We start from the raw sequence: 18,355 nt of genomic DNA, 5'->3' as shown, positions 1-18,355 counted from the left end.
ATGCGAAAGTAATGAACAAAAATCTGTAGTTTTCATATAAACAACCAATTGGAAGATCTCATGGAATCAAATGTCCATTTATTACAGCAACAGAAAGACAAAATGCCTAAGAATTAAATGTAACAAGAAATGTAACAATGGTGACCTTGAGTGAGGGTATTGTATGGTTACAATTTTATCTTTTTCAAAACTTAAGGAAAACTTTAAAATATTCTTGACCCCTAACAAAAATGTACTTGGAACAAATGGAAAGACATTCCATGTCCTTGGATAGGATAACTCAACAAAGTTGTTGGTTTTCTTCAAGCTAATTTAATGCTAACTTAATTGTAAAAATTATTTCACAAGCTAGACAAGTTGACTTTAAAGTGTATTTTGGTGGGAGGGAGAGGGGGCAGGTGTTTGCTCAAGATAGCCAAGAAAACTCTGAAAAAGTGTTAACAGTTGCTGAAGTTGGAGTTGTTGCTTAGCCCTACTAGATAGGAAAAGAGACTATTGTGTTTCTGTAATCAAAGCAGTGCAGTAGTGAGGCATTAATGGACAAACAAAGTAAAATAGAAAGTACATGATAGAAAGTTGGACCCCCCCCCCTTTTTTTAAGGACTGGATAACCATTTGAAAAAGATAAAATTGTATCCTTACCTCACATACAACATCCCTACTGAAGGTCACGGTTGTTTTCACTTTAAATTAGTTTTGCCTGTTTCAGAGCTTCATATAGATAGAGTTAATACAGCATGTGCTCTTTTGTGTCTAGCTGTCGTACTCATATCTGTGAGATTCATCCATGTTGGGTGTATTAGTATTTCTTGACTTTTTATTATTGATTAGTAGCCAGTAATAAATACCAGTCTGTTTATACATTTGGTTTCTTTGTAGAGTTTGGCTATTGTGAATAGAGATACAATGAACATTCTTGTATGAGTTCTTTTTAGGATATGGGTCTTTTTTATGGGTAAATACCTAAGAATGGAATTGTTGTTCTCCAGTTAGATTTTTAAGAAACTGCCAAATTGGGGCGCCTGGGTGGCTCAGTCGTTAAGTGTCTGCTTTCAGCTCAGGTCATGATCTCGGGATCCTGGGATCGAGCCCCGCATCGGGCTGCCTGCTCGGCAGGAAGCCTGCTTCTCCCTCTCCCACTCCCCCTGCTTGTGTTCCCTCTCTCACTGTGTCTCTCGCTGTCAAATAAATAAAATCTTAAAAAAAAAAAAAAAGAAACTGCCAATTGTTTCCCAAAGTATTTGTATCATTTTACATGAAAGTACCAGTTGTCTCCACATTCTCACCAACACTTGGTTTTGTCACCCTTTAATTTTAGCCATTCCAGTAAGTGTATAGGTGTAGTTTTAATTTACATGTCCCTGATGACTAATATAGTCCAGTGCTGTTTTGTGTGTTTGTTGGACTTTTTTTTTTTTCCTGGACTTTTCCCAATTTTTGAAATTGAGGTGGATTTTTTATTATCAAATTGTATGAGTTCTTCATATATTCTAGATAGGCCCTTTGATACATATATTTTATAAATATTTTCTCCCAAGTTGATGAGCTTAAGTTTTTAACTTTAGTTTTTTTTTTTAAATTTAGTTTCATTTGATTATAAGTTAATTTCAACTTTTCTTTTATGGTAATTGCTTTCCATGTCCTAAGAAACCTTTGTTTACCTTATGTTGCAACAATTTTCTCCTGTTTTTTTCCTAAAAGCTTTATGGTTTCAGCTTTTACTTTTAGTCCTGTGATCTGTCTTGAATTAATTTTTCTGAATTAGGAATTGAGTTCAGTTTTTTCATGTGAACATCTAGTTGTTGAAGGACCATTTATTGAAAACATCTTTTCCCTATTGCATTCATATCAAAGATCAGTTGACTGAAAGTGTGGGTTTATTTCTCGACTCTCTTGTGTTCCATTGGTGTTTTTGTGTATTTTTATGCTAGTACAAAACTGTTGTATTAGTGTAATGTATATTAGACAACCTTGCCACTATTGACTTTTTGGGCAGGTCTTTGTTGTGAGGAGCTATCCTGTGTATTCTGTGTATGTAGGATGTTTAGCAGCATTTTGGTCTTTAGCTACTATTTGCTAGTAGCATTCCTTCTTTTCCCAGGAGTGACAACCAAAAATGTCTCCAGACATTGCTAGCTATCTATTGGAGGGTAAAAATTGCCCTTTGTTGAAAACAAAGGTATAGAAGATCTATGGAAGTCTGATGTAGGGTAGTTTAAGTTCTTAGCTTCATTCTTCCTTTTCCAAGAGGATTTTGATTTTTTAGGTTTTTTTTTTTTTTTTGTATTTCCATTGTAAATTTTAGAATCAGTTTGTCAATTTCAATTAAAAAAAAATAAGCTTGCTCAAATTTTGATTGGGATTGTGTTGAAGCTATAGAGATTTTTGAAGAGAATCAACATCTTAACAATACTGTTTTTTAACAGTGAACCATAGTATCTCATACTTACTTACTAGTCACAGTAGTTTTTGTTGATTCCTTGGGATTTTCTGCCTAAATAGGGGTCATCAGTGAATAGCTCCCTCTTTCAGTCCTGATTTTGGTAATTTGTGTTTTTTCTCTTTTTCCCCTCAATTCATCTAATTAGGGATTAACCAACTTTACTTATCAAAGAACTGACTTAGGTTTGTTAATTTTCTCTATTGTTTGTTGCCTTATTTCATTGATTTCTTCTTTTATTATAATGCTCACTTTCTTCCTTTCAAATTCTTAAACAATTAAAGGTATGTATTTTTCTCTAATTACTTCTTGAGCTACATTCTACAAATTCTGGTAGTATCATTCAGTTTGAAATACTTCTTTAAAGATTTTATTTTTAGGTAATCTCTACACCCAACGTGGGGCTCAAACTCACAACCCGAAGATTAGGAGTTGCATGCTCCACCGACTAAGCGAGCCTGCCAGGTGCCCCTAGTTTGAAATATTTTTAATTCTATTGTGATTTTCCTTTGATCCATGGGTTATTTAGAAGCAATTTTCAAATATTTGGAGGTTACCTAGATGTTTATTTTTATTGCTAATTTAATTCCATTTTGGTCAGAGAACCATATTTAAAATTTCAGGATGTTTGTTTTGTCTACTTGGATTTGTTTTATAGTTCAGCATATGGTGCATCTTGGTGAATGAATGTCCAATGTATACTTGGAAGAAAGCATATTCTGTGGTAGATGGGCATAATGTTGTAGAAATGTCAGGTCAAGGTAGTTGATATATCAAGTTTAGATTTTATATTCTTTGTGATTTTTTTGTTTTTGTTTTTGGTATTAAATACCCCAAAGAGACAAGTGTTTAAAATTTTCAACTATGATTGTCAAATTATCTGTTTTTCTCTTTGATAAATGTCAGTTTTTGCTCCATGTATTTTAAAACCTAATGACTAAATGCATACACATTTATATGTCCTCCTGATGTTTGACCTTTTTATGAGTATGAAATGTTTCTTTTTAAATATACCTTTATCTTCAAATATATTTTCTATTATGTTACTATGGAAAAGTCACCCCAACTTTTCTAAGATTAGTGTTTGCATAGTGTACCTTTTTTTATTTTTCAATTTAATCTTTTTAAATGATGTCTTCTAGACAGCAAATAGTTAATTCTTGCTTTGATTCAGTTTCATAATTTTTGCCCTTAAATAGGAGTGCTTATATAGTCCCTTGGTGTTTATTATAAATATTTGATATGGTTGGATTTAGGTGTGTCATTCTTCTTATTTTCTTTTTGCTTTTGTTGTTGTTGTTGGTCTGGGTTTTTTTTTCCCCACCTGCCTTCTTTTGGGTTAAGCAAATCTTTTATAGCAACAGTTCTCAAAGTTTGATTCGGGGGGACCCTGGAACATCCTGTGACCCTCTGAAAGTGTCAGAATTTGTCATGTGAATAATTATTTTCCCTTTGACTCTAGTTTTCTTGTAAGTGCACAATGTAATTTTCCAGAGGCCACATAATGTGATCATCACAACAGACCGAATGCAAAATCAGATATGAGAATACAGTTTTTTTTAAGTGCAAACATATAAATCAGTGCTATTTTTCTCTCACTTTTTTGAGAATATAGTTAATTTTTAAAAAATGTTTATGTTAACATATGATAGGTTTATTTTTGTTACTTTTAATTTTTAATATGTAAGTATTGACAGACACAACCTACATAAAGACAAGTTTTTGGGATCTTCATTGATTTTTAAAGCGTTAAAAGGGTTCCTGAAACCAAAAGGTTGGGAATCTGTTTTATATTTAATTTTGATTTACTCTGTTGACTCTTTAGATATGTCTCTTAGTGTTTTCTGAATTGTCACTCTAGGCTAGGGATTATAAATTGCATTTTAAATTTATGGTAATCTATTAAAAGTTAATACTGTACCACTTGATATAAGGTATATAAATCTTGTAACATTTTTCTGTTTACTTTCTTCCTGTCTTTATGCTACTGTTTTTTTTATATATTTGCATGTATGTGTATCCATAATACAGTATTAGTTATAGTTTGAAGAAAAACTATATAGTCTTTTATTTTATTTTATTTTTTTTAGTTTACTTATTTACTTATTTATTAGTAATTTCTAAACCCAACATGGGTCGTCAATTCAACAACCCTGAGATCAAGAGTTGCATGCTCTACCGTTGATTCAGCCTGGTACCCCAGTGTAGTAATTAAGATACTCCAATGTAGTATTTAAGATAAATATAGCCTTTTATGTATACACACATTTACATTTCTGGTGATCTTTGTAAATCCGAGTAACCATCTGGTTTAATTTTTCTTTAGCCTAAAGAACTTTCTTTGGCAATTCTTGCAGTATAGGTTTGGTAGTGATATAGTTTCAGTTTTTATCATAAATTGTCTTTATTTTCATTTTTAAGAGATAATTTCGGTGGATTTGGAATTCTAGGTAGACCTTTCTGTTTTTAGTTACATCATTATCTGGCATTCAGATTGTTGTTTTTCTAAAATACAGATTTAGAGAGTTTACAGTCTTTTGGTCCAACAAAGCTATTTTGCCATTACCTGAAGCTAGAACGCTTTAAATTCATTTTTGGAATCCCTTTTATTTTCACTCCACATTTTTTCATTGTTTCATGTTAGGTCTTTACACATATGCCATGTCTCTTTGTCACTGCCATCATTTTGGATTAGATTGTTCTTGGATTTCTCCAACCTTTCCGTTTATTTTTTTTCCTTCTCTTAATTCCCCAAATTGCACTGCCTGTGGCTTTTCCAATCAAGCAGTTAGCAATTTATTGAACATCTGTATTTGATAAATGCTGGTATGACATTTATCAAATTAAACTATTTTTCTCATGTCACTTATGCTTGACAAAATGCATTGGCTCCCAGTTTTACCACATCACATTTAAATTTGCCGGCCTAACTTTAAAGGTTCTCCATAATGTCCCAGGGGCCTACCTTTCCTATTGTCTTTTATGTGCCTTTTGTATCAAACAGTTCTTTTCATTCCTCATTTTTTTAAAATCTTATTTTATTTAAATTAAATTACTTAACATATAGTGTATCATTAGTTTCAGATGTAGAGTTCAGTAATTCATCATTTGTATATAACACCCAGTGCTCATTATATCTCAGATCCTCCTTAATGCCCATCACCCAGTTACCCCATCCCCCCACCTGCTTCCCTCCAGCAACCCTGTTTGTTTCTTATAGTTAAGAATCTTATGGTTTGTCTCCCTCTCTGATTTTGTCTTATTTTTCCCTCCCTTCCCCTATGATCCTCTCTTTTGTTTCTTAAATTCCACATATGCGTAAAACCCATATGATAATTGTCTTTCTCTGATTGACTTATTTCACTCAGCATAATACCCTCCAGTTCCATCCACGTCGATGTTAATGGTAAGATTTCATCCTTTTTCATGGCTGAGTAATATTCCATTGTGTGTGGAATATTCTTTATCCGTTCATCTGTTGATGGACATCTGGGCTCTTTCCACAGTTTGGCTGTTGTGGACATTGTTGCTGTAAACATTGGGGTGCAGAAGCCCCTTCGGATCACAATGTTTATATCTTTTGGGTAAATACCTAGGAGTGCAATTGCTGGATCATAGTGTAGCTCTATTTTTAACTTCTTGAAGAACCTCCATACTGTTTTCCAGAGTGGCTGCACCAGCTTGCATTCCCACCAACCGTGTAGGACTGTTCCCCTTTCTCTGCATCCTCGCCAACATCTGTCATTTCCTGACTTGTTAATTTTAGCCATGCTGAGTGGTGTGAGGTGGTATCTCATTGTGGTTTTGATTTGTATTTCCCTCATGCCGAGTGATGTTGAGCACTTTTTCATGTGTCTGTTGGCCATTTGTATGTCTTCTTTGGAGAAATGTCTGTTCATGTCTTCGCCCATTTCTTGACTGGATTATTTGGGTTGTTTGGGTGTTGAGTATGATAAGTTCTTTATAGATCTTGGCTACTAGCCCTTTATCTGATAAGTCATTTGCAGATATCTTCTCCCATTCCATAGGTAGTCTTTCGGTTTTGTTGACTGTTTCCTTTGTTGTGCAAAAGCTTTTTATCTTGATAAAGTCCCAATAGTTCATTTTTGCTTTTGTTTCCCATTCCTCATTTTTTAAAATACACATTCCACTCATTCTGGTCTCTGATCTTTCCATTTGAAATGCTCTTCTTTTCTAACAATATCCCATAAGCCCAGTACCTAAAAATCTGTCCCTTAGTGCAGTCTTCTGTCCTGTTCTTTCAGTTCACAAGGTGGTGTTGGTGACAGATGATAGAAGGAAGGCAGGGTCAGAGTTGGCAAAGTGATATATTGGGTAGAATTGCTATTTCAGGTAAACCATAGGATCCTTGTTAGGAGCAGACCCCTAATTAGCCTTTTTAGTACTAAAAAATGTTTTGTATATATGAAGGATTGGGAGCATCTTAAGTTTCATGATACCATGGTGGAAATCAGTGGAAAAGCACTGGAAACCAACTGCAAGGAGCTTATCCAAATTTGTTTTAAACCCATATTCATATACTATCTATGAAACAGGCATAGTGTATTTATTTTGTGTTGACAGTTGCTAGGCAGAAAAAAATAATGCTTTTGTCTGTTTTTCTGTTTTTGTATTTAATGTAAATTAAAATTTTTTTTTCTATTTTATATTACAGTCTTGGCCCCTTAGTGAGTAAAGTGAAAGAATACCAAGTAGAGACAATTGTAGATACCCTCTGCACTAACATGCTTTCTGATAAGGAACAACTTCGAGATATTTCAAGTATTGGCCTTAAAACAGTAATTGGAGAACTTCCTCCAGCTTCCAGTGGTAAGCAAGAGCACCTTTTTCTTCTTAGTTCCTTTTTACATGGAGCTATTTTTCCTCCATTTGTTCTTCCTCCTGGCCAGGGTGGGAGAGCAGTGTCTATCAAAGGATCTTTGTAAGCATCTCTTAGAACAAATAAGGGGAAAAAAGTCCAGAGTCTTATTTTTTGCTTAAAAATAAATTCAGTTTCCAGTTTTAAAGAATATTATATTGATTGAATTTAAGTATCTCATAGGAATAGCAAGATTTTTTATTGTTGTATGTACCATGACTACAGAATAGAGTTAATGCCAACCTGTGCACTAAGGGAAAAGATAACCAACATTTTGAGTTATTTCTGATTAGCTCTCTATTTTCAGTATTAGTTTTGCTTTGCATCAGAATTTATGATGTATGAAACTTAATACTGTTTTAAAACAGTTGTGAAATAGTTCAGTTTACTAGTATCTTTATTAAGGCTGACTCTATAGCTACTTTGGTAATTTAAACAATTTAAAACGACAGTGAATTTGTCAATTAGATTTTGGTCTCTGACACAGGGATTTAGGTAATGCAAGTTTTAGAATTGATCTTAACTACTAAGCTGTCTGCTAAAATCAGCAGGCTAAAGTTATTGATGGTCTTATCTCCAGATAGAGTGAAATTATTATCTATTTCATGGAAAGATGTAGACTTGTAATAGTGTAGTCTAAGTATGTAGTTTTTACTCATTTACTTAATAAAGATATATTAATCTTTTGCTATGCTAGCTATCATGCTAGATGATCTGTGTGTATTATTTCAGTTAGTCTAAACGTCAGCCATATGGGAGGTCTTAATATTCATAGTTTATTGATGAGGGAATTGAAATGCAGAGAGATTAGGTTGATGCACCCAAAATTGTAATTACCTATTTGTGTGAAGATTCAAGTCCTCCATTATTTTTTAATCCAAAGCTGATGCTTTTTCAACTGTTTCTTACCAATGTTACTTTGGTCTTATTAATTATTTCAATAAAATATTTCTTGTAATTGTATTATATGGATATTTTCCTCATTTCTTTTCATTGAAACACGTTTGTTTTTAGCCGATTTCTGGTTCAAACAAGAATTTTATTAACCATTTAGATTAGTTTCATGTTCCTTTTTTTTTTCCCCACTTGCCAGTAATAAGACAGATCTACTTCAAAGTAGTAGTAATCTTGATTTATGAGTTCTCTGGAACAGCATTTCTAGTTCATCATAATGAAGTTTTGGAATCTTTGGATTGGAATAGGAAGGCTCTTACAGGTTTACAGCTCGCTCTCTTAAGAGATCATGTTGTTAGAGCTCAGAATATATTTGGTTTTTAATTCACTGAAATTTTAAAAAGTCTAGGTTGCTAGTAAAGAGTATTCAAGTAGAAGAAAATTCATTTCTGTTTTCCAGTCTAGAGGCGCTGCCACTGGCTCCCTAGTCGGCCGTCACGTCAGTATGTAGAAATAGTTCATTCAACAGACTGTTGAATCATTATTGTTTTGCCTGGGTCATATACTCCTTCTACAGTTATTACTCTTATTCTTGTTTATATCTAATTATTTTATTGGAAAGCAACCTGTTTTGAAATATTTTTCTGACATGGATCTCTTAAGTCAGTCTCAATTATAATCAAGTTTAGAGTTGTTGAATATCTGGTAACCACCATGAATATAAGGTAGAGTCAGTATAATTGCCTTAAAATTATTCTTGGATTATTATTCATGTAGGCTCTGCTTTAGCTGCTAATGTATGTAAAAAGATTACTGGACGTCTTACCAGTGCAATAGCGAAGCAGGAAGATGTCTCTGTTCAGCTAGAAGCCTTGGATATTATGGCTGATATGTTGAGCAGGTAAACATGCCTATCATTTGTATTATTTGTAATACAAAAACTATGTGCATTTATTAAAAACACCTTTTGATAAATATAATTTGGTCTAAAATTGTCCATGTTTAAATTGTGGCTGTTTTATAAATATGTGGGTAGGGGTAAGGGGAGAAGTAAGCTAATAATATTTATCACGTAATATTGCATAGCAGGCATTTTTTGTAGTTTTGAAAAGTAATAAAATCTGTGATTTGAATATTTCAGCACAGTTTTTATGTTTTGTTTTACTCATATATTTTGATTACAGTGATTTCTCTATTAAAAGAGATACACTGGTAGGAGTAGCAAATTTTCCAGTTAAAATAATGGCGTAAATTTCAGCAACCATGATTATACTGCATGTTTGGGGGGGAGGGAGCTTGGCTTTATACATTTGTTCCTTGTTTGCTTTCCTCTGGAAGTCAAACTTGGGAAGATAGGAAGATCTAATTAACTCCAAGGGGGAAAATACCTTAGAAGACCTGTCAGTTTCAGTTTATCCCTAATTCTCAAAATCATTGTATGTCTTCATTGTTTGTGTATTACTTGTGCCTGATTCATTGCAGCTCGAAAATAATCAAGTGCCTTCATATGGTACATAGTTATAGTAAAAGGTAAGAGCTGTCATTCTGGCACACACAAGAACTTATATGTTACTGTAGGAGATAAGAACAAATATGGAACTAAATACTGAGACTGTTGGTGTGTCTTGGGGTTTAAAATGGAGGATTCCAAGAAAGTTTGTTATGGAAAGAATGGCATTTGAATTTAGTTTTGAAGAATGGGTAGGGCATAGGTGCCTCTGCCCAGGCTTAGAATATATCAGCCTAAGTAGTCTTAGAGTTGGGAAACTTTGTATTCTCGTTTTCCAGAATATATGGAATGAATAGAAAAGTGGTAGGAAATCATTTTCATAGGTTGTGGTCATGTTGAAGAGGGTGAGGAATTTATACTTAATTTCATAGGTAGTAAATACTCAGTTAGACTTTTTGTCCTGTGTTACTGGATCAGTTGCAGGGTCCTGGCACATAGATGTTTAACTGCTATTGACTCCCTGAACTGCACATGTGAAATGATTTGGAAGAGAGGATTGGACCAACAGGGTCAATGCAACTTAGTACATAGGTATGTTGAGGAAAGACCATAGGGAGAGGGGATAGTCAAGAGGTTCTGAGATTTTGAGTGTTAAGAACTCCCAGAAAGCTATCATAGAGAAAAAGCTATTAATAGGGAAAACACTTTAGAGATCTGGAAGGGAAAAGTGACAAGACCATTGTTTTTTTGATGTATTCTCAAGCTTGGTTGGATATCTTATAGATGGGAATATGGTTCTAGATTCTAGAAGTGAATTTTGGGATACAGATTTCAAAACTGCATTTACTTAACTTTTCAGTTGGGTTGCTAGAGAAAGTAAGAATTTAGTTTTACTTTAATTCTGAATTTGGATTAATGTCATCTAAATTTTTACTGTTTGAATACACTGAGGTCAGAGGCCAGAGATTTCAGTGCTCAGAAATCTTGAATTTATTTATGGTTTTCTTTCTTATTTTAAGGCAAGGAGGACTTCTTGTTAATTTCCATCCTTCAATTCTGACCTGTCTGCTCCCCCAGTTGACCAGCCCTAGACTTGCAGTGAGGAAAAGAACCATTATTGCTCTTGGCCATCTGGTTATGAGCTGTGGAAATATAGTTTTTGTAGATCTTATTGAACATCTGTTGTCAGAATTATCCAAAAATGATTCCATGTCAACAACAAGAACCTACATACAATGTATTGCTGCAATTAGTAGGCAAGCTGGTCATAGAATAGGTAAGAAATGTTTAAATACTTTAAAATTTTCTTTAATTAAAAAAAAAATGAATGTTTTTAAGAACCAATATGCTTTTCTTAGGTGAATACCTTGAGAAGATAATTCCTTTGGTGGTAAAATTTTGTAATGTAGATGACGATGAATTAAGAGAGTACTGCATTCAAGCCTTTGAGTCATTTGTGAGAAGGTAAGTTTTCAGGATCTCTATATTCAAATAAAAGTTTCCCTTAAGAATAGAGTAATAATTAAGATCTAGAGTAGGTGGGTGAGGAGAAATGGGTTATTTTACTGACAGCCAGGATGAATTTTGGTTTCGAATGTGTTTGATTAAATTCTCATTAAACAGTAACTGATAAATCAGTGCAGTATTTGAAGTGGATGTGATCTTATATTTCAAAATACGGTCCTTAGATTTATTTTGAAATGTTTCCTTTTCATTGCTAGGACTTGAAAGAATTTGTAAAGGTATTTATGGTTGTCTTTTGGTTTAATTTAATAATGTAGTTACTGTCTTAAAGAGCAGCAGGGTAAATTAATTACCTGGCCAAAACTATATAGTGAATTTTATATCTTTCTAACATTTTTTGAAGTTTGTCACATCCATTTTGCTAGGGCAGTGAATCTCAATTTGGAAACCTTCGTTCTAATAATAAAATCTTCATTTATGTACTAGAAGGCCATAACTGGCTGAGGAGCAGATTTTTTTGCCTTTAGCTAAAATTGCCAGTTTGGTATAGCATAGTGTCTTGAGACTTGACTGGTTGTTATCTGTAGTAATCCCTTGCCCCACTCATGGTTTTAAGAAGTAGCTTTATGGTCATACCAAATTCTTAAAATCAGAAGTTGTGTGATTCGTTTCTGTTCTTTTAATTGAGAAATATAAATTATTCCTTTCTTGTGGGGGATTTCTATGTTCTCTCTCTCAGCATATAGCTAGAAGACCAAGCGTAGAAGTATGTGCATTGGCATTTTCACAGACCGTCCTAGTTGCTGAAGAGCACATTCACTTGGGCTTGGTCTTCTAATCTTATGTTGAGAAGTTAGAGCATATACAGATTTCTCTCTGTACTATCCCACTTTAACCATGATAAATCAGTTATTGTAAGAATCATCCTGACTTCAGAGGGGTTAAAATGGGAAAAGTTCATCTTAAAATTAAGTGTAATTTGAAAAGTAAATATTTTAAAATATGCAGAGTCATTGGTATTGAAAGGCTGGGGATCAGTTTTCCTGTGCTATGTTAAAGGGAAGAAAAAAATCTGGTAATAAAATGTGTCAGATAGTGAATCAAGAAAAGTACAGTTATTCAAGGCAGCTTTTATTTTTTTCTTCAGATGTCCTAAGGAAGTATATCCTCATGTTTCTACCATTATAAATATTTGTCTTAAATATCTTACCTATGATCCAAATTACAATTATGATGATGAAGATGAAGATGAAAATGCCATGGATGCAGATGGTGGTGATGATGATGACCAAGGTATTTCAAATTAAACAGAAGGAGTTTGTTAAATTTTCATGAAAGGCCCAGTGTTATAGATGGAGATGATCCTTACCTAGTGAAAGGGGAAATGACCTCAATATTCAACAATAGAAAATTGAATAAATAAATTATGGGGCATTAATGTGTTGAACTGCTATGCAACACTTTCAGAATCTAGAAAAATATTAAAGCAGTTATTAATAAGTTGAGTGAAAAAGTGGGTAACAAAAATTATGTCCCAGTTTTATTGTGTTTAATACACAGAAAAAAAAAATGTTACTAGTACATTTATAATTGCTAGCCAAGAGAATTTTGTTCTTTATTCAGATTTTCTGCAAAGGGTTTTTGTAAGGAGGGAAATGAATGTTACTTTAAAACTGTATGGTAGATATACATATTCAGCAGTATGGTTGGTTTTATACATACTTTCATGAAAAATCCTAGGTATTGTTTGAGGCTCCATTTAACTTTCATGAATCATCTAAACATTTTATTTTATTTTATTATGTTAGTCACCGTACAATACATCATTAGTTTATGATGTAGTGATCCACACTTCATTGTTTTTGTATAACACCCAGTACTCCATGGGTACACTCCATGGGTACGTGCCCTCCTTAATACCCATCACCAGTCTAACCCATCCGCCCACCCCCCTCCCCTCCACCCTCAGTTTGTTTCTCAGAGTCCATAGTCTCTCATGATTCATCTCTCCCTCAGATTTCCCCCCCTTCATTTTTCCCTTCCTTGTCTTAATATCCTTCTTGCTACTCCTTATGTTCCACAAATAAGTGAAACCGTATGATAATTGACTTTCTCTGCTTGACTTATTTCACTTAGCATAATCTCCTCCAGTCCCATCCAGGTTGATATAAAAGTTGGGTGTTCATCCTTTCCTGATGGCTGAGTAATATTCCATTGTCTGTGTGGACCGCATCTTCTTTATCCATTCATCTGTTGAAGGGCATCTCGGCTCTTTCCACAGTTTGGCTATTGCGGGCACTGCTGCTATGAACATTGGGGTGCATATGGCCCTTTTCACTGCATCTGTGTCTTTGGGGTAAATACCCAGTAGTGCAATTGCTGGGTCATTGGGTTGCTCTATTTTTAATTTTTTTGAGGCACCTCCACACTGTTTTCCAAAGTGGCTGTACCAACTTGCATTCCCACCAACAGTGTAAGAGGGTTCCCCTTTCTCCACAACCTCTCCAACATTTGTTGTTTCTTGCCTTGTCAGTTTTTCCCATTCTCACTGGTGTAAGGTGGTATCTCAGTGTGGTTTTGATTTGAATTTCCCTGATGGCTAATGATGATGAACATTTTTTCATGTGTCTATTAGCCATTTGTATGTCTTCTTTGGAGAAGTGTCTGTTCATGTCTTCTGCCCAGTTTTTGACATATTTGTTTTTTGGGTGTTGAGTTTGAGAAGTTCTTTATAGCTCTTGGATACCAGCCCTTTATCTGTAGCGTCATTTGCCAATATCTTCTCCCAGTCTGTGGGTTGCCTCTGTTTTGTTGACTGTTTCCTTTGCTGTGCAGAAGCTTTTTATCTAGATGAAGTTCCAAAAGTTCATTTTTGCTTCATCTGAACATTTCTGAGGCTCCTAAGATTGATCGTGCTATGATTTGTAGTATTTACTTTGGAAAGGAATAGCACTTTCAAGGACATAGAGGTTGCTTATGTTTAGTTGTTTCTGCTAGTATTAAAAGAAACATAGTGGAGGGGTGCCTGGGTGGCTCAGTCATTGAGCATCTGTCTTCGGCTCAGGTCATGATCCCAGGGTTCTGGGATCGAGCCCCACATCGGGCTCCCTGCCCGGCGGGAGGCCTGCTTCTCCCTCTCCCACTCGCCCTGCTTGTGTTCCCTCTCTCGCTGTGTCTCTCTCTGTCAAATAAATAAAATCTTTTAAAAAAAAGATCATAATGGAGATAATTAAATGGGTAAGTTATAAGGTATATGGGTTGGTGGATTTCCTGATATTTTTCATACTTTTAAATTTGATTCTTTGAATGAATTTACATTCCTCCAAAGTCTATAATTTCATTTATCTTTTAAAAAGAAAACAAACAATTACAAAAAAATCCCTCTTAACCTGATTTTACACTCTGGCAGCTATTGCCAGTTTCTCTTACAACAGAACTCAAAAAGAATGCTCTCCAGTTCCTTTTTCTCCATCTCTCATGAATCCAGTCTTTCAGGACAGGATCACCAGTGACCTCAGATGTTTGTCTGTTACTCAAATCCGCAGCATTTCTTTATTTAATTTCCAGGATACCACACTCTACTGATATTAGTCCTATTTTTGTGATTACTCCCTCTCAGTCTCTATGCTGGTTGCTCTTCATAATCCTGAACACTAAACTTTGGAGTATTCTAGGCCTTGGATTTCTCTGTGATACTCTTTAATTCTTGTTAATCTCATCTAGTCTCCTGAGTTTAATATCACAATATGCTGAAAACTCAAATTTTTTTCTGCATTCCACATTTTTCCTGTGAATTTCAAGTTTCTATATTCATCTGCTTAATTGATTTACTGCTTAGGTGTCTAAAGTATCTTCTCCTCTACCCCTCCCTTTCCCCCATCTCCTGCCTAACCTGTTTATTTAGCCTTTTCTATCTCAGAATGGTACCTTCGTCTTAGTTTCTCAGGCCAAAAACTTTGGGTTTATACTTAATTACTTCCTCTCACACACCCTCTTCATTCAGTCTCACATCTCAGGGCTTTCCCCTTACTTATAGTCTTCCTTCTCAACGTTTTTATTTTCTTTATTATAACTAATCCCTTTTGACATATTGTAATAATTTCCACCCACTAGGATGTAAGTTTCATGAAGACAGAGATTTTTCATCCTCTCTATTGACTGCTTTATTCTAGTGCCTAGGATAGTGCTTGACACACAGAAGACACTCAGTAAATGTGCTGTATTGAAGGGATTGTAACAGGAGAGTATCCTTTGAAAAAAGCAGTAGCAGTATATGTTCCTGTTTTTGATTGTTGGTTTTTAGTGTGCTAAGTACTTATGTTGAATAACTAACCAAGTCCTTCAGCTGTTTTATCTGTTTGCATGGATCATACCTAATAACTACCTTTCTACCATAGTGTTATTTAACATAAAAGCAACATAATTTCAGTGATTAGGGTATTTAATGTTTTAATAACCCTTTTTTCAACAAAGTGTATTTCTGCAAAATAATTCCCATAGTTGGGTTGCCGTGGGAAAAACTTCATTTATTTATTTGCTTTTAAATAGTCCATTTTGATACAGTACCTTGTAATTTTTATTCACATATGTATTGGTGAATAAGTCAAATGCCTTGGGTTTAGTAGTATTTTGTTGGGTTTTCCTATAATGTGCTATGATGAAATTAAACCTTCTGGAGATTGGAAGATTTTATTATATAATCCTAGGATTTTCTAAGGCATAGCTAGCTACATTTAGCTGTCACTAAGCTAATTGGAACAGAAGCCAATGAAGAGACGACATCTTTTTCCCCCAGTGAGGAATCAGCATTTCAGGGCTATAATCTTATCTAAGAATAACAAAATTATTGTTAGATAATTTTAGACTGTCCTGAGAACTGCTAGTATTTGTGCCATCCTCCTGACTTTGTTACCCAACTGATTAAGCCTTATAGTATTAGAAGGAAATAATTTTCAGAGATTTCACACACATGAAAGTCAATGAAGTATACATGAGTGAAATGGAGTTAATAGCATTGGACTATTGTTTTAAGGTGTAACAGGAATTTGGAGAAGATGGTGTTCTGTTTTTACATGGTGCTTTGTTGTTACCAGAATTTTCTTGTAATTGAGGAAGTATGGTTTCTTTAAACTGCCTTAAGAGAATATGTTGAAAGGTTGAAAATATACATATTATTTCCTAATAGCCCATCAACAAATTTAGTAAAAAGCCTTACAGCCACAAAGAAAGCTGATGTCAGGATTCTTGTTTCTCCCCATGTCCTGGGATTGGTAACCGTGCTTTTTTTTTAACACCTCATCTATAGTCATCAATCGTATTTCCTGGTTTATCTTATTAACTCCTTGATCGATTGTTTGATTTTCCTTTAGTGTCAAATGAGTCCTTTGAACTTCTATTCATACTGTTTTAAAAGGCTGATTTTACAAATATTTATGTTGCAAAGAAGTTTCACGTGTTAATCATTATAAAGATTGATAAGCTGTTCATTTACCCACAGTAAGTGAGAAGATGATTAACAAGTTAAAAACAGTTATGATTATTTTCTTTAGAGGTTAATTTATGTGTAAATTTATAGAGTCTTTCTAAGTACTTAATCTTTTAAAGCTTCTCTATTAAAAAAAAGAAAAAATGAAACTTCTCTATTGCTGTGTGTTAGTGAAAAGTTATAAAACTGGGTTTGAGTATCAGTTCACTTTCTGTATTAAATGATAAACTTTTCTTACGATTAATAGCCTGTTCACATTAAAACTTCTCTTTAGGGAGCGATGATGAATACAGTGACGACGATGACATGAGTTGGAAAGTGAGACGTGCAGCTGCTAAGTGTTTGGATGCTGTAGTTAGCACAAGGCATGAAATGCTTCCAGAATTCTACAAGACTGTCTCTCCTGCACTGATATCCAGATTTAAAGAGCGTGAAGAGAATGTAAAGGCAGATGTTTTTCATGCATACCTTTCTCTTTTGAAGCAAACTCGTCCTGTCCAAAGTTGGCTATGTGACCCTGATGCAATGGAGCAGGGAGAAACACCTTTAACAATGCTTCAGAGTCAGGTCAGTTTAAAAGTATGGTTGAAAGTCATGCTTCTAAATATGAAATTAAAAAATTTTTTTTTTTATATGGAAATCTGAGTCCCAGAACATCTTTAGAAAAGCATACTTCTGGGATATGTTTATGTAGTAGTTTATGTATATTCATATTATGTTACTTGTAAATAGTTTATTCTGATTTGAGGTATTCTTGATTTTACTAGATAAAATAATTTTAAGGTTCAGTAAAATTATCTTTGATATTAACAGAGAAATCTTAGAGTTATGGAGTCACACTACTTGTGTTCATACCTCGTTTCACTCCTCATTTAGCTGTGTGATCCTGGACAAGTTAGTCATTTTATTAAACCTCACTTTTCTCATTTGTAAGAACAGTTTATTTACTTAGAATGGTCTCCCCACGGTAGTGAGAAATGAGGTGATTTATGTAAACAGTCTGGTGCCTAGTCCATATTATTTTACTAATAACAGCTGGCATAGATATTTTTCACTGCAGGACATCTTTTCTAAGATTCTAAAGATTAGAACTATATAGCTCCTACTTACTATTTAATGCGTGCTAGGCATTTTTCTGTCTTATATATAATCCCTACAGCAGCCCAATGGCATACATATTTATTTGTTCATTTTTATAAATTACAAAAACAGATGTTGAGAGGTACTGAACACATAACCCAGGGGGGATGTACATATCTGTCTTGCTTTCAAGTAGTACAAATTAACAAAAAAATCATGGTGAACTTAAAGGTGAACACTGAAGATTAATTGTAGAAGGAAATGAGAAAAAGTGTATAGAAGTCAGATAAAAACATGGGACATTCTGATGATGTAATGAACTAGGTGGTTTTCTTTTGTCTCTGGCTTTCAGATCACTGTTCGATATGGCATGTGTCTGTATGTATCCTCATATCTGTAAGATTAGTAAATACTTTGTTTAGGTTTTACCAACTAACAAAACGTTAGAAAGTTTAGAAGCAGATGTCTTTGAATCATAACCTTGCTGCTTGTAGCTACATTTTTAAGTGAGGTCTATTTCATTGTGAGAGCAAAGTCAAAGACCCATTTAATGGTTTCTTCTCCGTAATTTGTCCCTTTTCTTTTAATGCAGATCTGTGCTATTTTTGTTCAAAAAGCCATTTATAAATTATGTTCCTAAAATTTTGTTTGAAAATTTGGTTT

General features: G+C 34.2%; 1 protein-coding gene across 1 annotated transcript in view; it reads left to right on the top strand.

The window, feature by feature from the left end:
- CAND1 (cullin associated and neddylation dissociated 1) overlaps positions 1-18,355 on the top strand; it is a 42,871-nt gene that overhangs the window by 14,300 nt on the left and 10,216 nt on the right. Inside the window, exons 3-8 of the mRNA XM_045873019.3 lie at positions 7,116-7,270; positions 8,991-9,114; positions 10,683-10,939; positions 11,022-11,127; positions 12,275-12,420; positions 16,887-17,179. Coding sequence (XP_045728975.1) covers positions 7,116-7,270; positions 8,991-9,114; positions 10,683-10,939; positions 11,022-11,127; positions 12,275-12,420; positions 16,887-17,179 — 1,081 coding nt within the window. The remainder of the gene's footprint in view (positions 1-7,115; positions 7,271-8,990; positions 9,115-10,682; positions 10,940-11,021; positions 11,128-12,274; positions 12,421-16,886; positions 17,180-18,355) is intronic.

Source organism: Mirounga angustirostris, unplaced genomic scaffold (assembly GCF_029215605.1).
Source record: "Mirounga angustirostris isolate CCGP_5_RB_7025 unplaced genomic scaffold, mMirAng1.0.hap1 SCAF_5, whole genome shotgun sequence".
Lineage (NCBI taxonomy): Eukaryota > Metazoa > Chordata > Mammalia > Carnivora > Phocidae > Mirounga > Mirounga angustirostris.
The sequence above is the reverse complement of the archived record's forward strand: the minus strand, read 5'-3'. Positions and strand labels throughout refer to the sequence as shown.